Source organism: Helobdella robusta (genome assembly GCF_000326865.2).
Source record: "Helobdella robusta unplaced genomic scaffold HELROscaffold_19, whole genome shotgun sequence".
Taxonomy (NCBI): Eukaryota; Metazoa; Annelida; class Clitellata; order Rhynchobdellida; family Glossiphoniidae; genus Helobdella; species Helobdella robusta.
In genome coordinates this window covers 1362138-1382360 of record NW_008704034.1, presented here as the reverse complement: position 1 = coordinate 1382360, position 20223 = coordinate 1362138, and the positions used below count along the sequence as shown (strand labels likewise).

The 20223-nt window shown below is 34.8% G+C and overlaps 5 protein-coding genes across 5 annotated transcripts in view; 4 read left to right on the top strand and 1 right to left on the bottom strand.

Moving 5' to 3' along the window:
• HELRODRAFT_170911 (hypothetical protein) overlaps positions 1-2901 on the top strand; it is a gene marked incomplete at both ends in the record, with an annotated part of 8014 nt that extends 5113 nt beyond the window's left edge. The window contains 2 exons of the mRNA XM_009016728.1: positions 9-2749; positions 2829-2901. Coding sequence (XP_009014976.1) covers positions 9-2749; positions 2829-2901 — 2814 coding nt within the window. The remainder of the gene's footprint in view (positions 1-8; positions 2750-2828) is intronic.
• Positions 2902-3700: 799 nt separating this feature from the next.
• Positions 3701-9470, top strand: HELRODRAFT_170910 (hypothetical protein; the record flags this gene model as incomplete). Its single annotated transcript, XM_009016727.1, has 2 exons — positions 3701-9190; positions 9390-9470. 2 exons carry the CDS (start codon positions 3701-3703, stop codon positions 9468-9470), a joined length of 5571 nt encoding a protein of 1856 aa, XP_009014975.1.
• Positions 9471-9916: 446 nt separating this feature from the next.
• HELRODRAFT_191221 (hypothetical protein) lies at positions 9917-14053 on the bottom strand. Its single transcript, XM_009016726.1, has 10 exons — positions 13954-14053; positions 13782-13919; positions 13427-13472; positions 13001-13162; positions 12485-12621; positions 11405-11633; positions 10874-11064; positions 10709-10774; positions 10474-10594; positions 9917-10319 (listed from the first exon to the last, which is right to left on the bottom strand). Exons 2-10 carry the CDS (start codon positions 13902-13904, stop codon positions 10018-10020), a joined length of 1377 nt encoding a protein of 458 aa, XP_009014974.1. The 5' UTR covers positions 13905-13919; positions 13954-14053; the 3' UTR covers positions 9917-10017.
• A 1172-nt stretch (positions 14054-15225) lies between these two features.
• Positions 15226-16068, top strand: HELRODRAFT_170907 (hypothetical protein; the record flags this gene model as incomplete). The annotated part of the gene is made up of 1 exon (XM_009016725.1): positions 15226-16068. The coding sequence occupies one exon, from the start codon at positions 15226-15228 to the stop codon at positions 16066-16068; it is 843 nt and encodes a 280-aa protein (XP_009014973.1).
• A 1238-nt stretch (positions 16069-17306) lies between these two features.
• HELRODRAFT_191220 (hypothetical protein) overlaps positions 17307-20223 on the top strand; it is a 6449-nt gene continuing 3532 nt past the window's right edge. Inside the window, exons 1-4 of the mRNA XM_009016724.1 lie at positions 17307-17627; positions 18193-18238; positions 18557-18733; positions 19582-19718. Of these exons, the coding sequence (XP_009014972.1) occupies positions 17505-17627; positions 18193-18238; positions 18557-18733; positions 19582-19718 (483 nt within the window). The 5' untranslated portion in view covers positions 17307-17504. The remainder of the gene's footprint in view (positions 17628-18192; positions 18239-18556; positions 18734-19581; positions 19719-20223) is intronic.

The window sequence follows — 20223 nt, the reverse complement described above, 5'->3', positions numbered from 1 at the left end:
AAACACAGCAGCGTATGAAGTTGAAGAAGCGAAATGCGCATTCGACAAACGACCAACACTATTTTAGTTCTGAGCAGACATCTGATGACGTGTGTAGCTTACCTAACCACTGCTTCGGATACTGCAGCGACAACAGTGCCGATTGCTGCCCTTCAACATTGTTAGATATAAATTCTATTGTCACTCAGTCATCAGTTGAGTCTCCGAAACTTTGTCAGATGCAACAAAAACATCCATCCCGTCAGTCACGTCAGTCACAACAAAAAAGTGTTTTGCGAGAGTTACTTCGAAAAGGTCTTACGAATGAGGACATCTCATTGTTCATTAATCACCCACTCGTCAAGTCAAAGTTACAACAGTTTCAACAACGTCAAAAAAATCAACAACCACAACAAAAACAACAACAACACAGTCAACAGCAAAGCCAACAACAACTGAATCAACAACAAAGGCAACCGCAAAATTCAAAGCAACCTCAACAACAGCACAAAGAACAACAAACAAAACATCATCAACAACAACAACAGCTACGAAATCAAAAGCAGCACAACGAACAACACCAACTGCGATACAGAGAGCAAATGCGCAAGCAGCTCCAGCAGCAGCAACTTTATGGCTCAGGCACTTCTTTATTACTGGAACAGAAAAAGCAACAACAACAGCATTCACAACACCAGCAACCTCAACAACAATCGCAACATTCACAACAACAAAAAAAACAACAGCCTAATCAGCAACCACAACATCAACAACCTCAACGACAACAACCACAACATCAGCAACCACAACATCAGCAACGACAATCGCAACGTCAACAAATGGAGCCATTTCTTAATCTTATAAAAATTTCCCAGCATCCTAAACCAGAAAACGATCATCAGCAGCATGAACAGTCACAACTTCGCAAACAGCAACCACTCATTCATCAAAAACAACAACTTGATTCACACTGCAAGAATCAACAAGCAGCTAATCTAGTGCATCAGCCACTGAAACGACATCTTGTTACAGCACGTTCAAAACAATCCATTCCAGAGAAGCGAAAGTTCTCGACATTGCAGAAAAAAAATTATTTTCAAACGCAGCGTCAAAAATTTTTAAACTTGAAGCGGCTGGCAGACAGCTTGGCACCTCCCCCACCCCCCACACCACTCACACCACGCAACCAAAAAGTTACGAAGACGTTGCATGAAACTGTTGAAACGACGAGTGAAAAATTAGCAACAGATCTCTCCTCAAAGCAGCATCAACAACAACAACAACATCAGCAGCAGCAGCAGCAACACACATTATCGCAACGAACGCTTAACAATCCGCGAATTGAAGAGCGAGATGAAACGTCGACAATGAACAGCACAACTGCCGACAACCAATCTCCTCATCAAGGCTGTGTTCAAAAAAATTTCATTAACCAAAGTTTTGCTGAGCAACTTCTTTCATTGAAGTTAAATTCCGAACAAACAACATCAGCAAATAAAAAAATTGCTCTTTTTCCAAATTACCGTCAACGACAACAACAACGAAATCAGCAGCGTCAAAAGCTTGAGCAAACGAATCAATCTCTCAAGCAGCACCTTCAAAATCTTAAAACATCTCAGAAGCGTCAACAGCAACCACAACAAAGAAGCCTCAATCACTCGAAGTTTTTACCACACCAATTTGAAACGGATACTGCAAGTTTGTTTCAGAGTAACACACCGACAGACAGCAAGATTTCAAAAACTGCAAAGGGTCAGCCCAGCAAGGATATTGATTACGCCCTTATTAGCATTCAGGAACTTGAGAAGTTAAATGAATCAAGTGAGAGCCCTCGGCACATATTGAAAACATTGTTCCATCCTCTCCAACAAAATGAAAACATTACAAATAACGCGCGAAAAAATTTAAAACAAAGTAGTAAGTTGAACTATAAAACTAGCAGTAGAGCGAAAACTATAAACAAAAGAACCATGAGAAAAGAGAGAGCTTATTACAAACTTCTATCACAAGGTCTCGCTCCTGATCGCATAGACCAACTACTCTTTCCATGTGAGTCAGCTGAACATTCAGCCGTGCGGCAAAGACCGCAACGTCATCAGCAACATCATCTGCAGCAGCAGCAGCAACTACAGCGGCCACATCATCAACAACAACAACGACCGCTACTTCAACAGCATCAACAATATCAGCAATGTCAACAAAGAATGTTGCAACAGCTTTATACTCCAAGACCAAAAGAGAAACATGAACTGCAAGGCAACGATAACGTATTGAACAACAATAATGTGAATTTTCACGAGTGTTCACAAAACCCACACAACTATAACCCACTACGACGAGACCAGCAACATCAAATTCAGAAAGTGTACGAACAACATTTGTACGAAAAGCAACAGCAGCAGCAGCAACAACAACAACAACGTCATGACCAGCAACAACAAATAAAGCAACAAACCACCACTCAAAACGGACAGCAGCAACCAGATGATCGCCACAAGTCAAACCATCAAAAATCGTTACTCTGCGATATGCAACGGTTTAAGAAACAGCGGTTTCAATCTCACGGTGAAGAAGCTGTATCTAGATCAACATCCTCATCGTCTTCGTCATCTTCACCACCATCTCCCTCCAAAATATCGCCAACACCATCAAAACTTGCGCCTGAAAAAGAAACAGAAGATAATGAAAAGATACTTGATGACAAGATTTCGGAAGAAAAAGCTTCATCATCCCCGGCTTGCTTGAAGGTTTGCAAACGTTGCAGTAAAAGGTTTGTGCCGAAAAACTTAAAACATCAAGAAGTCCATCAACCACGCCAACACCAACAACAACAACAACGCCAACCACAGTTACAAAAACAACAACCCAAACAGCAACTACACCTACCACAACAACAACTACCACAACAACAACAACAACTAACGCAACAACAACGACCACAACAACAACGACGACACAACCATCAGCGCCGACCACCACATGGCGATGATGATGATGATGAAAACAATTTTGATGATGACACAAGGGATGACGGTGTTAAAAATGATGATGATGATGGTGATGATGATGATAATGATAGTGATGTTGATAATTACGAAAACGGTAAAGACTGTTTTCGGTATCAGAAGGATGACCATCATCACCGCCAACAGCAATGTAACTCTTTGACAAACAATGATAATGATGATGATGATGATGATGATGACGACGATGATGATGACGATGGTGAGAACGACTATAGTAATAATGATGGTGATAATAGAATGGATGTTATGAGAACGAAGGCTGTGACAAGAAATGGCAGAATAAATAATAAAGATGACGACGATGATGATGACGACGATGATGATGAAGAAGATGATGATGATCAGATTGGTAAAAACAAAAATGTTAACAATAACGGAGACGGTAATTTGAATAACAACTGTGCCGCCAAAAATTATGATGATGATGATGATGATAAAGGTGATGATGATGAAAGTGATGATGATGAAATCAATGATGATGATGATAATGATGATGATAATGGTGGAGAAGAGAAGGAAAAGGGAAAGAAAAATAACAAAAGTTTTGAAAATGTTGGCAAGAGTAGTGATGATGACTCTGGTTTTACGAACAAGGATGATGATGATGATGATGATACTGAAGAAGATGAAAAAGCTGACTGATGATAATGATAAAACTGATCCTGATAATGATGAGAACTGCACCAACCATCGATATGAGAGAACTTCTCAGGGAGATTCAAACTTTGCCGAATCTATGCCGACTTTTGCTGGCAAGCACGACTTCAAATCGACAGCGTCCTGTTAATGCACCACCTACTAGAGATAATAAACTTATTTCGTTTTTTCATATTGTTCAAATTCTGCAGCTTCTACAGCAGCAGCAACAACAGCAGCAACAACAAAAGATTCAAAAACAACAACCGAAACAACAACAACAGCATGACCAACAGCATCATCAATGCCATCAAAATCTTTCCAGCTTGCAAATTCATTTGAATGAATTCATTAAAAACATTGAACAACATTCCAATCAAGAAGTCATCGAACGTGGAGGAACATTCCTCAACAACTTGACTCATCTCCAACAAAACAACAAACGAACTGTGGACGACTCACTGATGCAAAATATTTTCCAAACATTTTGCAACATGCAACAAACCACAGACCAACAAACAGCAGTTGTGCAACAGGTTGAAGAGAGTTTGCAACAAAGTGAATCGTGTGAGCCATCAACTAATTTTAGCTACATTAACAACAATATGTTTACAATAACAAACAACAACACAAACAACAACAACACGAACAACAACAACAACACTAACACCATCAACTACAACGTTGTTACCGATGATAAACTTCATGATGTCGACAATGGCATGGGTAATGATGACAACAGCAATAAAAATCTGTTGAATTCCTTTAAAACCAGCTTCATAGAAAAACAAAATAAGTTACGTAAACAATATTTTGACAGCTCAACAAACAACAATACAAGCAAACTACAACAACATCAACAACATCAACAACAACTGGAAGATGATGTTGGTGGTGTTTATAAGTTTCAGCGACAGACAGATAGAGATAATATTCAAAAATCTCCCGAAATCCACAGGCATGAAGATCCTCAAATAAAAACTCCACCTAATGATAGCAGCCAACACTTTCAGCATGTTCACAACGAGCGCAATTGTTTTGAATATTTAGGAACGATACAAATTGAACAAGAAGAAACAAGAAAACAAAACCTACAAGAATTACGAGAATTGCAAGTGCAGCAACAACAACAACCACAACAGCCGCAACAACCGCAACAACGAAATTCACAATTACAACTTCAATCACAACCACAACGTTCCGGTGCACAACAGACAAAATTATTAGATCAATTTCCAAAACTAGAACAACTACAACTGCAACAACCCCAGCAAGTACAACAACCGCAACAGTCTCAACAACAACCACTACTACCACTTCAGACGCATTTGCAGCAATTTCAACAGCTGCAACGACAACGTCAATCTTACAATTTCAATGAAAAAATTGAAAGAGATAGCGAAAAAAGTGAGAGTAATGATGAGATGATAATAATACAAGTGAACAGTCACCAGCAAACATCCGCTCGATATCATTACAGTCCACAGCCACTATCTATATCAACAATTTACCCATCTCCTCCAACAATTGACGAAATGTTGTTGAATGTTCATCTCAACAATGTAGAACGACACAATCAACAAAATGCTGGTGAAGACATGGTTTTATCAACATTTTCATCTACAAAATCTTTCAGTGGAAAATTTCATGGTTCGTCTGTTGCAATGTCGCAATCTTCGGAAGAAGGTCCTGTAACAGCATCAACAACTTCATCAACAAAAACATTAGCAACAACAACAAAAACATTAATAACAGCAGTTACATCAACATCAGCAACAGTCGCAACAACACTAACTGCCGCAAAAGCAACTACATCAGCGACAGCAGCAATGAGCAAGAGTGACTCACCGTTACATCAACCGACATTAGTTTCGTTAAATAATAATGAAAATGTTTGCCGTGCTAACATTGCCAATTTTCTGCAACAAACGGATTTTTCTACGTCATCGTTGAGTGTCTCAGGTTGTAGAATGACGTCAACTATCGGTTCTGACGTCATCAACGATGATGACGTCAAGGACCACAATGATGACAATTACTTTGATGGTAATGATAACAGAAGCAATGATAATAATAGGGAATGTTGTTATCGTTATCACGCTGACGATCAGTGTTGTAACATTCTTACTCATCCTGACATTCAATTTGACGATGACGACGACGATGACGTAAAAGGATATTTCTTTATTCCTCGTCATTCTTACTCCTATCCGACATCCCCTCACCGCCATCATCATCTCCCTTCTCCTTTTCTTCATCATCTCCCTCATAACTACAACCAATATTATCACCGATACAAAGGAAGTTGTTGTGTTGAAGATGAGAAAATGGAAAATGCAGATGATACTAAGGTAACATTAAATAATAACAACAGCAACAACAACTGCAACAACAACAACTGCAACAACAACTGCAACAACAACAACAACTGCAACAACTGCTGCAACAACAACTGCAACAACCACAACAACATTGACAATATAAATAACAACAATACCAACCTAAGCATTTGCATAAATTCAACAACAACAGTTGCAAATAGGACGAACAAAACAATCAACAGTCCGATAAACAACGACAGCATTGTAGCGAACAACATATGCAACAAATTCAGGAGACCATTAAACATTCACGTCATTAAACCTTCACTTGCACTTGAAACATTTAAACTAATTCCACCTTGTAAAAATATTTCTCAACAAAATTATACCCCAGCTGGTTATTTTTTTCCAAAAAATGGACAACAGACCGAACATATTTTCTCTAAAACAACTTCGCCGTTTCCTCAACTAAAAAATTGGCAGCAACGAGTGGAGTCTCAAAAATTAAAAAATTCAGAATTTATTGAAAAAATATCGAAAACGCACTGTCGTTGCAAGATTGAAACGAGTTCTGGGACTCTCAGCGGCTCTCGGGAAGAGGAAGGTAACAAAATTTCATTGCCATCGTTGACCTCAACACCACCAAAACTGCACAAACACACAGCATTCAAACCATACAACAACGCAAACAACAACAACCAACAACAATTCAGTCGTCAATTTACATTTTCATCTTTCTCATTTTCTGATCCAACAAGTCAGTGGGTGTTGTCATCTTCGCATTCATCACCGACATCACAAAAGTTACTTCCAAGTTCATCAACCACACTAACATTCACCACACAAACATCAACTACACATGCACCAACTGAAAATCAACAAAATGTCAAAGATTTAACAAACCAAGCTGAAATCAACTCAATAACTCAACAAAATGAGGCGAAACGTTTTTACTCCGGTTACATTCCACGGCTCTGTTTCAACGACGTTGAATCAGGCAGCTGGTTACTTGATATTCCTCTCGTGGAAGAGCCTTGTGGGAAACATTTGAGGAACGTGACGGCATCTTCAAATGAAACATTTGATAACTATTCAACGTCAACTGAAGGCAGCCAAAGATGTTTAAACAACAATAGCAACGACGATAATTACTTCACTTCTAGGATCAACGTCACTAGTTGCGACGACAATATAAATGATCATCACGACAGCATCAACTTCCTCAGCAACCAAAACAACAAATATAAAAATAGAAGTGCAGAATCGCTGACGTCACTAACTAACACCTCCTTACTCCTGATTAACATTCCGACAACAGCAACAAAATCAAAAACGTCTTCAACATTAACAAACTCCATTCAACAAACAATCTACCCCAACATCAAAATCTGTGATTCAGCAACTAATCACAAAGAAATCAACAACGTAGCTAACAAAATATATGCCCTCAACATTGCCGACAGTTATACCATCAAATCAAACTCTTGGAAAGAGTTGCAACTTGCAGACAATCCCAACTTTTCTAACAAAATTCAACATTACTGTTGCGCAACTATTTTTAACAAACTCTACCTTTTTTGTTGCGAAGCAAGCAGCAACATCAATAACAGTAAGAACGGAAGCGTTGAAAATGTTGATAACAGCAACAACGACAATCGTTGCAACAGTTACGATGACGCATGCAGCACTTCTTACAAAGTTGGTTACGGGAATGGCAAAGTGCTCAACAAACAATCAGATGCGATGGGTAAGCATTACACGACAAATATTTATGATTTCTCGCAGAACAGATGGACTTCTGGAAAACCAGTTTCAACGAGGAATGAAATCTCAACGATAGGAGTTTACGAGAATAACGTCATTTTATTTCATTCAGGTGGTCGTTTTAATCAGCAGCAACTTCACAATCTACAAACTCCGGATGACGGTAACTACGGCGATTTTGAAGAAGATGAAATCTGCAGTCGTCTGAAAAACAGTAAAGCTGATTACAAAAACTTAACTGGAACTTTTATTCCCGGGAAAAATGTAATAAAACACAAGCCTGACGCGATTGTTATTGATAACCAGAAGAGCAATGGTAATCCCGTGACACGAAAAATCAGCTATATTAGCGTTGTTTCATCTCTGGAGAGAAGCTATTCACTTAGCGTCACTGACAACGGAAGTGATGCTAGCAATGACGTCACTGTTTGTGACGTAAGTGAGGCTGGCAGTGATGTAACTGGGAATGACAGAAGTGATGCAAGCAGTGAAGATTTTTGTAAGAATAGCAGTGCACAAAAGGCAGCGAATAGTTATTCTTCACAATCTTTTCCTTACGAATCTTCAGAGCTTTTCACGATGTTGTCCTATCATGCTGATGAAGATTCCTGGAAAGAAAAAAGTCTGCCTGTAAAGTTGCCACGTGCTGGTGTTGCGTTTTCAATTTGGAATGACGAGTTGTTTGCCGTTGGAGGTGCAACGTTGGTTCACGGAGATGACGAAGCACTGAGCGTCAACGAAGGAAACTTGATGCACCCGACCAACCTTCACATTCTACTGCATGCCGATGTTTTTAAAATTTGTTTGGCTTCATTTTTTTGTAAACGGTTAAAACAGTTTGAAGTTAGTAAACATTTGGAAAATAAATACTTCAAAGTTAGTTTTGGACCAGGACAGGTGTTTTCCACATGTTTGGACGTGCCCATATTGACAACATCCTCCTCGCAACATTTGTTGCCAGCTGAAAACTCTTCAGTTTTGAAACTAAGTGACCTCAACGTTCCAACAAGTCATTCAACGTTGGCAGCAGTTAGTGGAAGGTTGTTGTTGACGGGTGGATTGATCCAAGGTGGAGTTACTGACAGGATCTTGATGTACCAGGAATGCAACGATCTCTGGGTTGTCCTCTCCGCTACTTTAACCTTTCCCCGATATGCCATGAAAGGCTCAGTTTGGAAGGATAAAATATTTTTATTGGGAGGATTCAAAAGTGTGAAATCGGTGAACAAAAAAACTGGCAGCAGTTGTTTTTTGAGGAAGAAAGCAACAAGTTTCTCTGAAATGCTGACTGTTGAAGTAATGAGTAGAAATGTCGAAAAAAATTTCGACGAAGAAAGGGGTACGAAAAAATTCGGAACTGATACTGTAATGAATATTGAAGAAAAGGTTAAACACGTTGCTGAGAAACATATTGAGAAAGTTGTTAAATGTCAAGTATCTGTAAGTCAGTTTGAAAAACCGAAGGTGGTTGACTCATTCGAAGTGTGTGCTCTTCAGATTTAATTCTACGAAATCTCCAGTTATAATATATATTTTTCTTTTCAATGGTTATTACGTATGAATGATGTAAACTCTATTCGGTTGAGTTAATTTCATGTAGAACAATTTATATGAAGTAATAGACGCTACTTACGTGTCAATGAATTTTTTAACGTATATAAAGGAGAAGAGCGTTGATGCACGATCAGTAGTTACAGCCGAGAAATTGGGAAATAACTATTTCCTTAGAGGCAAGCTATTATGAAATTATTCTTTTGTATTAAAATGTTAGTAATCAAATCATCATTCAACCTTTAGATACTTAAAATATGTTTAATATGTTTAATAAAAAGTATTAAACTACAATTTTACATTAATGGTTCTTTTATGTATCTAAATAATATAATTATCATTTTATATTTAAGAAATGTTATTCATTTGAATGAATTATACCTTATATTGTCTGTGACATGCTTTTGATAATTTAGGATGTCATCATTGTTGTTCTTTAAAAATAATTATATTAATTATTAACTGATGCTGCGTCTGAGGCCTATGTCGTAGCGCGGTGTAGTACACCAACTTTCATTTCTACGTTTGAGTTGATTCCGATGAAATTTACTTTCTTGACTGCCTTCATGTTATTTATAACGCACCTATATAAGAGTGGCATAGTAAAATTTTCTAAAAATAGGGAATAAAAAATACAAATACATTTTTGACAATTTTTTAATTTAAAAATTTTTCAGGTCAGTTTTTAATAAATCTAAATTTGAATTAGTTTTTCGTTTTATGGATGCTGCTGCTACCATTCAAGAAGAAATTAATATCGTTTCCTGGTTAAATTTTCGAGTTTGTTGGAATCTGAGAATTCGTTTTTTCTCCGTCTGTCGCTTTCTTCTGATCCAGCACACACACGTCACCATGATGGTGATGACGAGGACAGCAACGATGACGACGATTACGTAGAGCAAAATTAGAAGCAGTGAGCCATCAGCAGTGTGTGGTGTGTGCTTGTTGTTGGTGGCTACTGTCGTCGTCATAATCGCTGCCGTTGTTTTGGAGTTGAGGTGGTCGAATTCCATTTCGGTTCCAAGAGTTGGAATGGCTTCACCTACGTTCGTTGACGTCATGTTTGTGAAATTGTTATTATTTGTTGTGGAATGATGTAATTCACTAATATCGTATATTAACATTACTATCAAAATCATCAACAACAACGTTTTTATCACAGATATCGACATCATTTTTATCGTCATCATTCTCACCATATTTAACCGCAATGGGTCCAACTTTAGTGACCAGACAGTAATCCACACAGTTGAGTTTAGTGTCAAAGCCTGTTTTGAGGTCCTTGCATTTGCAGTCATGAACTGATGATGGTCTTAGCTGGTTGAGTAATTTATTGAATGCATAATTTTTTGAACTTTCAATGCGATTTTATTGAGAACAAATATTGATGCCATGCAAGTTTCAGAAACCACGTTACTAATGTCGACTAACGAAGATGTAATAAACTCCATCCTCAATGTTCCTGAACATTACGCATCTCTGCTCACCGGCGTTTTTCTGATCATAAAAAACATTAAAAATTTAATTTAGTACAAAACACAGACAGATGAAAGCCATTCAATAAAGAAGGGAGGGTAGATAAATAAGAAAACTGACTGCTGGGTCGACAGTGATGTTGTGTGTGTGTTCATTTATGTTCGGGTGCTCAAGGCCTCGACTAAGGTACAGGTAGTAACTGTAGAATAAAAATTTAGCGGGGGCCACGTGGAAGCAGGCCATCATGCTCGATGCCGTGCCGAAGAAAATTCTCAATTTCAACGTTGCCGTCCATTCCCCGCTCGCTCTAGCTGCCAACAAATTCATGTTTTTGCTCACTCGTTCGTTCGTAAATTTAACTTTATTCATTCATTCATCCATTCACCCATTTTATTATTCATTTGTTTTTTGTATTAATTCCTATCCAAATTTCCGTTTTAATACTTAATTCATTTTTAAATTTTATTTTTATCTCTCCATGCATTCAGACGTACACTCACATGAAATTGCTTTGTATGCATTTTCAATTATGATATCCAGTTAATTTATTTGAATAGCGATAATAATAATTATAATTAATGATACATAATTAAACATAATTAAAATAGTATTATTAATAATTATGTTAATTTATGTTAATATAATTATCACCTTCGTGGCCCTCGTTAATTTCTCTATTGCTAGCTGGAGTGTAAAATTGAGCCGATACTGTTGAAGAGTGCCAGAGCAATGATGATGATGATGATGAAGATGAAGACGATGATGATGGTGGTAACGATGACGACAATTGTGGTGATAGTGATGATGATGTAAAAGTTGTCAACGTCAGTGTATATAGGACATTAGGAAACAATGTGATGCAGTCGTGTTTAATAGTCACCTGTTCATGACGTATGTAATTATATTTTAATTAATAATATAAATAATAATATAGAAGAATAATAATAAATTCATGAAAGTAATTTTGATTGTGAGGAGGACTATGATAATTGTAGTGATTGGGATAATGATGACAGTGATTTGGTAAAAAAAAAGCAGTGGTGATTGTGGCGATGACTATGATGATGATCGCTAAGAAGATGATGACAATTTTTGAATTGTAGTAGTAGTAGTAGTAATAGAAGTAGCATAATTATCAGTATTTGCGGTAGTAGTAGCAGCATCAGTAGTAATAGTAGCGACAGCGTGAGAAGTAGTAGTAGTTGTGTTGTGGGGTTGTATTTCCGTTGTGTTAACAGAGCAGCAGTTAACGCTATCATTACAATGCTGGGCTTGTATTGTTACCATTGTTTGGGCCATGTTGTCGAAACGAGTCTTTTTCATTGTTAAGAAGTTGAGCAATGAATAACATCTAAAAATTACATATATAATCTGTAATGAACTTTAACACAGATTAGCACGCACATGCACGTGCATTTCTATTGAATGAACTGTTTGAATATAATACTAGTCAACGCATATGTTCATGTAGGCAACATTTCTCTACATTACAGCATTGTACATATTAGCACTACTTCTGCCTACGCACAGTACACAGAACAAGAGTAGAACTGCTGTAATTACATTCGAAAACAGAAGTTTTGGCAATGTGCCTTACATGAAATTATTGTTTGCAGTGTCAATTTTTAGTTATTTAAAAAATTTACCAAAGAAAACTTTGTCAAAACATTTAGAGAGTCATGTGAATGCAATTGACATTTGAAATTTGTTCACGTGAATGAAATATGAAACCTCATCGTTTGATGTTTCGTTGACGAGTGCCGCATATTTGTCCCTTTTGATCAGAAATGACCTCAACATTTTTTTATCCTTCCCGTGCCAAGTGAATTCCAGAGTTAATAAGAAACCCCTGACGTATTTCAGATCAACTTTTTGAAAAGAAAACATTTTTTCAATTTTTACAACAAAACGAATTAAACAAGACAAAAAATTGTAAAGATTGCTATTGTAAAGATGTAATTTCTTTAAATTAACCCCAAAATTTGTAGTATAGGAATTGAAATATAGCACCTAAACTTTAGCTTTACGTTGACATAAAAGCGTTTGCGTCTTAATATCAATTGATTCTATAAAATATAATGAGTATAAAACGATAGCTTGCTTTTGCTTTTGAGTAAGGTTTACATCAGGAAGATTACCAAGACCAACCTTACAGTGGGGCGATCTCAGTCGCACGTAACGTGAAAAACAAAAATTTGTGTTTTAATTCAATTTTCGATACAAAGATAGTAAAATATCATCAGAGACCTGTTGGTACAACCCACTGCAGACCCAACATCAACTCGTCGTTGAGGCTCCTTAACTCCATCTTCAACTTGGGTTCAACTTTTTTTCCAAGTGATGGCGACGATGAGGAAAATGATGGAGATAAAGGAAAAGAAGATGAGTTCGATGTAGTAGTTGATGAATCTGTCAAAAGAAGTGTACAATAATTTTTTGTACAAGTTTACTGTCAACATAAATGAACAACATTTCACTGAAATGAAGCGAATCATAAATGCTGAACCACAGTAATTGAACTACCATACACAAATATACAAACACACGCAAAAAAGACCCATACACACACCAACATAAACATACAGGCGCACTAAGATATATCAACACATATATAAATTAACAAACAAGCAAACATGTTAACGTGAAAATTCATAATTTAAAAAAAATCCTAACTAGAGAAATAATTTCCGCTGATGAAGAGACAGTCATCCGGAGAACGCTATGCCAATAAATTGTTGTTAGTCGTAAATATTAAAAAATCAAATTAAATTATAATAGTGCAAATGATATAATTCATAACTTGAAATATGTACCTAAACGCTACAATGAAAACCAACAGACCTTCGAGACAATTTCATTTGAAAACTTTTTCCAATCGTTACATTATATTAAGCCTAAAATGACTATTGAAAAACAACGGGGAAATGAGTAGAGAACACAACAAAACACAACAAAACATAACAAAACAGAACATAGCAAAAGAAAAACACCACAAAAACACAACATCAGCAATTATTAATCAACGAACCAGAGTGCTGATGCACTGCTGGAAGGATCTCTCGAAATCCTGGCAACATTCCGCACTCAACTTGCTACAAGGACTCGCTTTTTCGGTTACGTGTAGTAAGATAATTAACACTAAATACCTCATTTTTGCAGCATTTTTCTAGTAAAACTAAAAATAGGAAATATGTAATAACCAATTTTTTAATTCCGCTATAACATTATAAACATGATAATTTTGAACTTATTAATTTCAGAATTCTTTATTGTTGTAAAATAAATTTGCAACCGTACAAAAAATAAAATATCACCGATAAAACAGCATTGTACTACTAACTAAGCCATGGAAGAGAATGAGACGACACATGTGTAATATATATATGTAGGTACTAGTACATGCGCCGCATGTTATGTTGATGTCGTGTTATAAGTGTTGCAATGTGTATGTGTTGCATAATAATATGCTGATATATGCACTTGTGTGCTCTTTTTTTTATACACATGGCGTTCGAGTTATTCGACGGAAGAGAAAATTAAGAATGATACTCTACAGGACACTACACTGATATCAAAATTTATCAAAAATTAACAAATACACAGAAACAACGCTTCTAAAATCAATTTACGTGATACAAAAAAATTTTTTTTTTTGTAATCTATGATCAAATCACATAATATATATCAACTATTATCTCTAAGGTTGTTAACAGTAAATGATAATTGAATATTAAACTTTGGCAAAAATGTCATTGCTAGATGAGCTTCATTGTGAACTTATATACATTCAACCTAGCTTGACATCTAATCACATTTTGTAAGGAATATTATTGAATTTGTTTGTTATTTCATGTATACGTGTATAAATGTATATGAAAAAACAATATAAGTATATGAAACAAGCCTTATATGTTTTGACAATAAAACATTTTAAATAAATATAAAATATAGTTAGCAAACTAAGATGCTCCCTCAACCACTTAACCCCTATTGAGTTAGAGTGTGTTATCGTTATAAAGGGCATAGACATCTATCTATATAATGGTACACTTTACATGTTGTCGTTGTATGCATTTAAATCACGTTTTATTGCTGGTAAATGCCTGCAATTGCAACTCGATATTTTATATTTTTGTTAAGTGGTTGAGCATTCTTAGTTTGCTCCCTTTCCTATATTTTATATTTATTTACAATTTAATAACTTTTACTCTAAAAATTTTTTAAATTTACTTTTAATAACTTTATTATTAGATGCATAAAAAATAGTAAGCTGTTTTACAAGATGGTCGTATGATTTTACAACTGCATCATAAACATTTAAAAGTTTACTTAGCTGATATGGACACATTTTTTACAATCCACCATCTGCAATCATGTCGTAAAAATTATTATTTTTTGGTCCCCTTTGGCTATGTAATAAGGTGCATTGGCAGTTGTAAATCAGATCGTCTTCGAATACTTTTGAAGATAAAATGGAAGGAGCAAATAAAAACATTTTGAAACTATGCGTTTTAAAACCAAGTAAATCTATAACCAGCTGGACGAATATGTTAAGGCACGATGTGATCCTTAAAGCTGGGAGTGTTCGAGAAGTTGATTGCCCGATCTGTTTGCAGGCATTGGTTGCTCCTCAAGATGTTGTCGTTTACCTCAATCATTGTCAGCATCAATGCCATCTTTCCTGTCTGAAGGTGTTATACCAAATGAACGGGGAAATATTAAAATGTCCTTTATGCAGATATCAGTATGAACTTCCAAGTGCGGACTTTTCCGAGCATGGAAATATTTACGTGTATGTTTTAGAAAATATGGTGAAGATAGAATTTGAATATTTTACATCTGTCTTGCACATCATTGAAATGGAGCGTAACGACGGGACCATAGAAGTTGCTGCAAGGTTGTTAAAAGCCTGGAAGCTCGGAAATATGCCACATTCAATGTCGATAACACTGTTAAAATGTGATCTTGAGTCCATAAAATCTAAATTAGATGAAAGAAACATCTTCCCAAGTGATTTAGTGAACGAATTTGCTGATGATAACAGTATGTACGGTAACCGAGTTGACGAAAATATGTATAAAACGTTTAAACCTCATAGATTTAAGATAAACCTCAGTCGAAGGAAGGTTCGCCCTACCAACCGTACAATACAGGGTGTCTGCTATCGACCTATAATAGTTCCATTGATGGTAACAAATAAATTGGGCAGTAGTGTTAGTGAGAGGTCAGGTTTCGATCTAGGCTCAGTGAAAAAAAACGAACTAAGATATGTAGAATGCGCCTCTGAAACTACGCTTAGTGCGCAGCACAAATAACATTATTACTGTTATTATTATAATTACTACTATGTATAAAATATGTCTGTTTGTGTTTCTTGTTTAAACGGTTTAGGCAATTATTTAATATGAAATAAATTTATTTAGTTTTTAATTCTAGGCCTTAATGTGTTTCATTTGATTTGGAGTTCTGATTAAAATGTAATAAATTAATTTGATCTGGTGTTCTGTCTTTCAATATGTTCCACGAAATCTATCGGCTGATGCAAATCTACAAAACAATTAAACCGTAATAAACAGAACTGCTGTTGTAACTACATACTTGATATGATGTTGCAATAAAAGCTAAATTATTTGTAAAATATTTCACAACAGTCGTTAAGAATTAAACGTTGAGAATTTCTGCTAGTCAGTTGCAAACTACCTCACTGATGTAATTACTCGAGCGTGTTCGAAATGTGAAATGAATGAAAAAAAAATTTTTTCGTTTGACTCACATTAACGTTTTGTTATATTAATAATATTAATCGTAAGTTATTTCAGGTATTTGTGTGTGTGTGTGTGTGTGTGGTGTGTGTGTGTGTTTGTCGGGTAAGCGGTGATTTACAGAACAGACGGTGGGTGAAAATTTATTTACAAAGTTTGAATTTCAGATGGTTTCAGTTAATGGAGAATTAAGGAAATTTATGGGGCGTTCTTACATCATCCCAAAGGAATATCATCGCACTGTTAAAACTTTACAACGATGTTACATTGTTATTATTAACTTTATAATTTGCTTAAATTTTTTACAAGTGTAATCGAAACCAGTAATAAAATGACTATTTGTTAATTCAACTACGTTTCATTTCTTAAAAATTGACTTTTTGTTTAAATAATATTAATTTATTTTAATTTACAAAATTAAAAAAAAATATTTATTTATTGTGTTTGTGTATACTTTATGCCCCATGTATAATATACATTTATCAATATATAATAAACATAAAATAGGTAATGTATATATATATATACATATATCACATTTGCCTATAGAGATACACTTATATGTCTCGAGCACATATATCTATTTATATAAAGACACAATGAATAACAAAACATTCAACCAACCAAATTCTTATTCGTAATGTAATTAATGTCGTATTTTGTACTTGAGATTTTGTACACTGCTGTTACGACTTTAACACTTTTACTAGCACAACAACGCACATTTGTAATAAATACTTTAATATTCGAAATCGTGCTGTTTGTTGCTAATTCCTTATATGTAGTTGTTGACGAGATAGTTTTAACGAGATACCTAATTTTTTTCCAATTTTTTAAAAATTATATTAAATTAATAAAAAAAGTGTATTATTATTATTCAGTTTAGTGTCATAATGTGAAGTTTGAATTAATAATTTTGATAGTTTTAAACATATTCACCCATTGTAATAAGAGCTACTTCATTTGATTGAAGTAAAAATACTACAGCTATGAGGCACTTGACGCTGATTTTCCTACTCTACATCATCCACAGGGCGAGTCCTTGTGTGAAGTTGAGTCAAATATGTTGTCAGGACTACGAGAAATCCTTCCTGCAGTGTTCCAGTACCCTGGTTTTTTTTTTTTTTTTTTTTTTTGATTAGTTGATGACGACATTTTACGCAATTTTATTTTTTTTGGTGTTCTATATCGTTACGTTATGCCACGTTGTTATGTTACGTTGTATTATGTTATGTTGTATTATGTTATGTTATTTTATGTTACGTTATTTTATGTTGTTTTGTCGGCAGTGGTTATAATAACAATAACCAAAATAATATTTTATAATGGGATCAAACACTAAGTCAATATGCACGTATCTGAAAACATAAACTTTTTTTTTGGAAAATGACCAAAAATGATAAACTTGTGGATAGGCCACTTTCAACTAAAAAAAATTCTGACTATAAATGTAACAGAAATATAACAAAATAAAATAAAATTAACCTTTTATGTTCATGTTATGATCAAAAATAAATTCCTTATTACCAGGCATCTACTTATAAAGTTTAATTTTAAATTCTACAACAATATCAGACTCAATAATTCAATTATGCATCCATAATGAGTGTTTACAATTTTTAAAATTCTCAGTTCTTTATTACATTTCAAAATAACATTAGTCCCATTTTACCGCAGGAAACACCATCCGATTGCCTTTTCATCAAAGGAAATTACTTTTCAAGTTGGAACTTTTTGGATTTAAATTTTTTTGTTTATGCGTTTTTTACATACGTGTAATAATATTTTTGTCGTGCGAGATTGTATCACGTACAGTGATCCTTGTTTGAGTATGTACAGGTACACCCATATGCAAGTTTGTGCGCGCGCATATGAATGCACTACGTTTGTGTATATGCAAATGATTGTACATTCATTTTGTTTATCATTATTGAGAAATTGATGAATAGCTGATTGAGTTTGTTACGTTCAATTCAGTTTGATTGAAAAGGTACCAGTAGATATTTATGGTAATTTTCATCTTCTTTACTTTATTTGATAGACTCATCAACTTTTCCACCACCGTCGTTGTCGTCGTCTTTCTTGAAACCATCACCATCATCTTTTTCACCATCGTCGTCGTCATCACTTGCACGTAAAGTTGAACCCACGATGAAAATAGACAGGAAGAGTCTGAATGACGAGTTGATGTTGGAGCTCGAATGGGATATCTCGACAGGTAGGAGGTCTCTCATGCTATTACAAATTAAACCATCTGTAACAACTTTTTCTTTTACGTATGTATGTAAACTCCAGTTATTTGTTTTTTTTTAAATGTAATATTTAGTCTTACTTGCTTCTTTTGTTTTCTAACCTTGAAATTGGAATTTTGTCACTAATTTTCTATTTCTTCATGCTAAAAACAGACTTTAGAACATTTATCAAAAGTGTTTTATCTGTGAAGGTTATGTTTTTGAGATCAAGATGATTTATTTACAGCAAAGTGTTTTATCTTGAAATGTTATTGTCGGCATGCGTTCTACAAACTTATGTTATCTCTTTCTTAGCAGCACACATGACCTACATCACGCACAAGCATTGTTTTTGGTTTCAATTCTGCTAAAATTTAATTTTATATATTTATTTTTTATTTACAATAATGGCTCAATGGTTAAAGGCGCCTGGTCTTGCTGCTGCAGTGACCGGGTTCGAATACAAAGTGGTCCCAGCCTATCATATGCAATGTGTATGATGCGTGGTTTTCACGAGTTTTCATATACGCTGTGTGTGTTTGTCGTTGAAACCTCTGAAGCAAGCGCAAAAGAAAGAGAGTAACCTTTAACTTTTTTACAAAATTGAAAAAATATATTAACCAAGAATAATTTTTTTCATTATTGTTGGCTTGTTAGTATTATTCAGCTTTAGATACAATGTAAATATACATGAAGCTATATATTATTTTTATTAATTCTATTAAATAATAATATTATATTTTAAAATGATTTAACTTTTTAAAATTAATTCCAGTGAAATTACTTTTTTTTGAATATTTTTTCAAAAAAAAAGAAACTTATTTATTCTAAACAGCGGATATGAAGTACGTCAGAGGGTTCTTATTAACTCTTGACTTCGTTTGGGATGGAAGAAATCACAAAATTTTAAGGTCATTTCTGATCAAAGGGGACAAATACGAAGGCCCTGACGGCAAAACCACAAAAAATAAGGTCTCACATTTCATTAACATTCATTAATCAAATTTCTTTAACAATTTTAAAATTAACATAAAATAAGTCATATTTCATTAGCATTCATTAATCAAATTACTTTTAATTGCAACTTCAAAATTAACATAAAATAAGTTTCCAGCGGAATTGCTTTTAAATCTTCTGGAATTAATGTCAAGTAAATTTAAAAAAACACCGTGCTAACATCTACGGGCCATTGACGGGGTTTTCGGTTGTGTTTTTATTACGAGGGTTTTAATCATATCCTATGTATTCTTGCATACATTTGTTACATTCACATATTATTCTTTATTAGGTTTATTATATATATATATATATATATATATATACAAGTGTACAAACCATAGAACATTGTATACAATGCTTACATATTTAATGTTGATATAAATGTACAGCCTCACAATACGATCTTTCATTGTTGCAACAATACGAAAAATACGTGTAACAATTCATCAATATGGGTGTTTGTGTGTGTGTGTGTGTC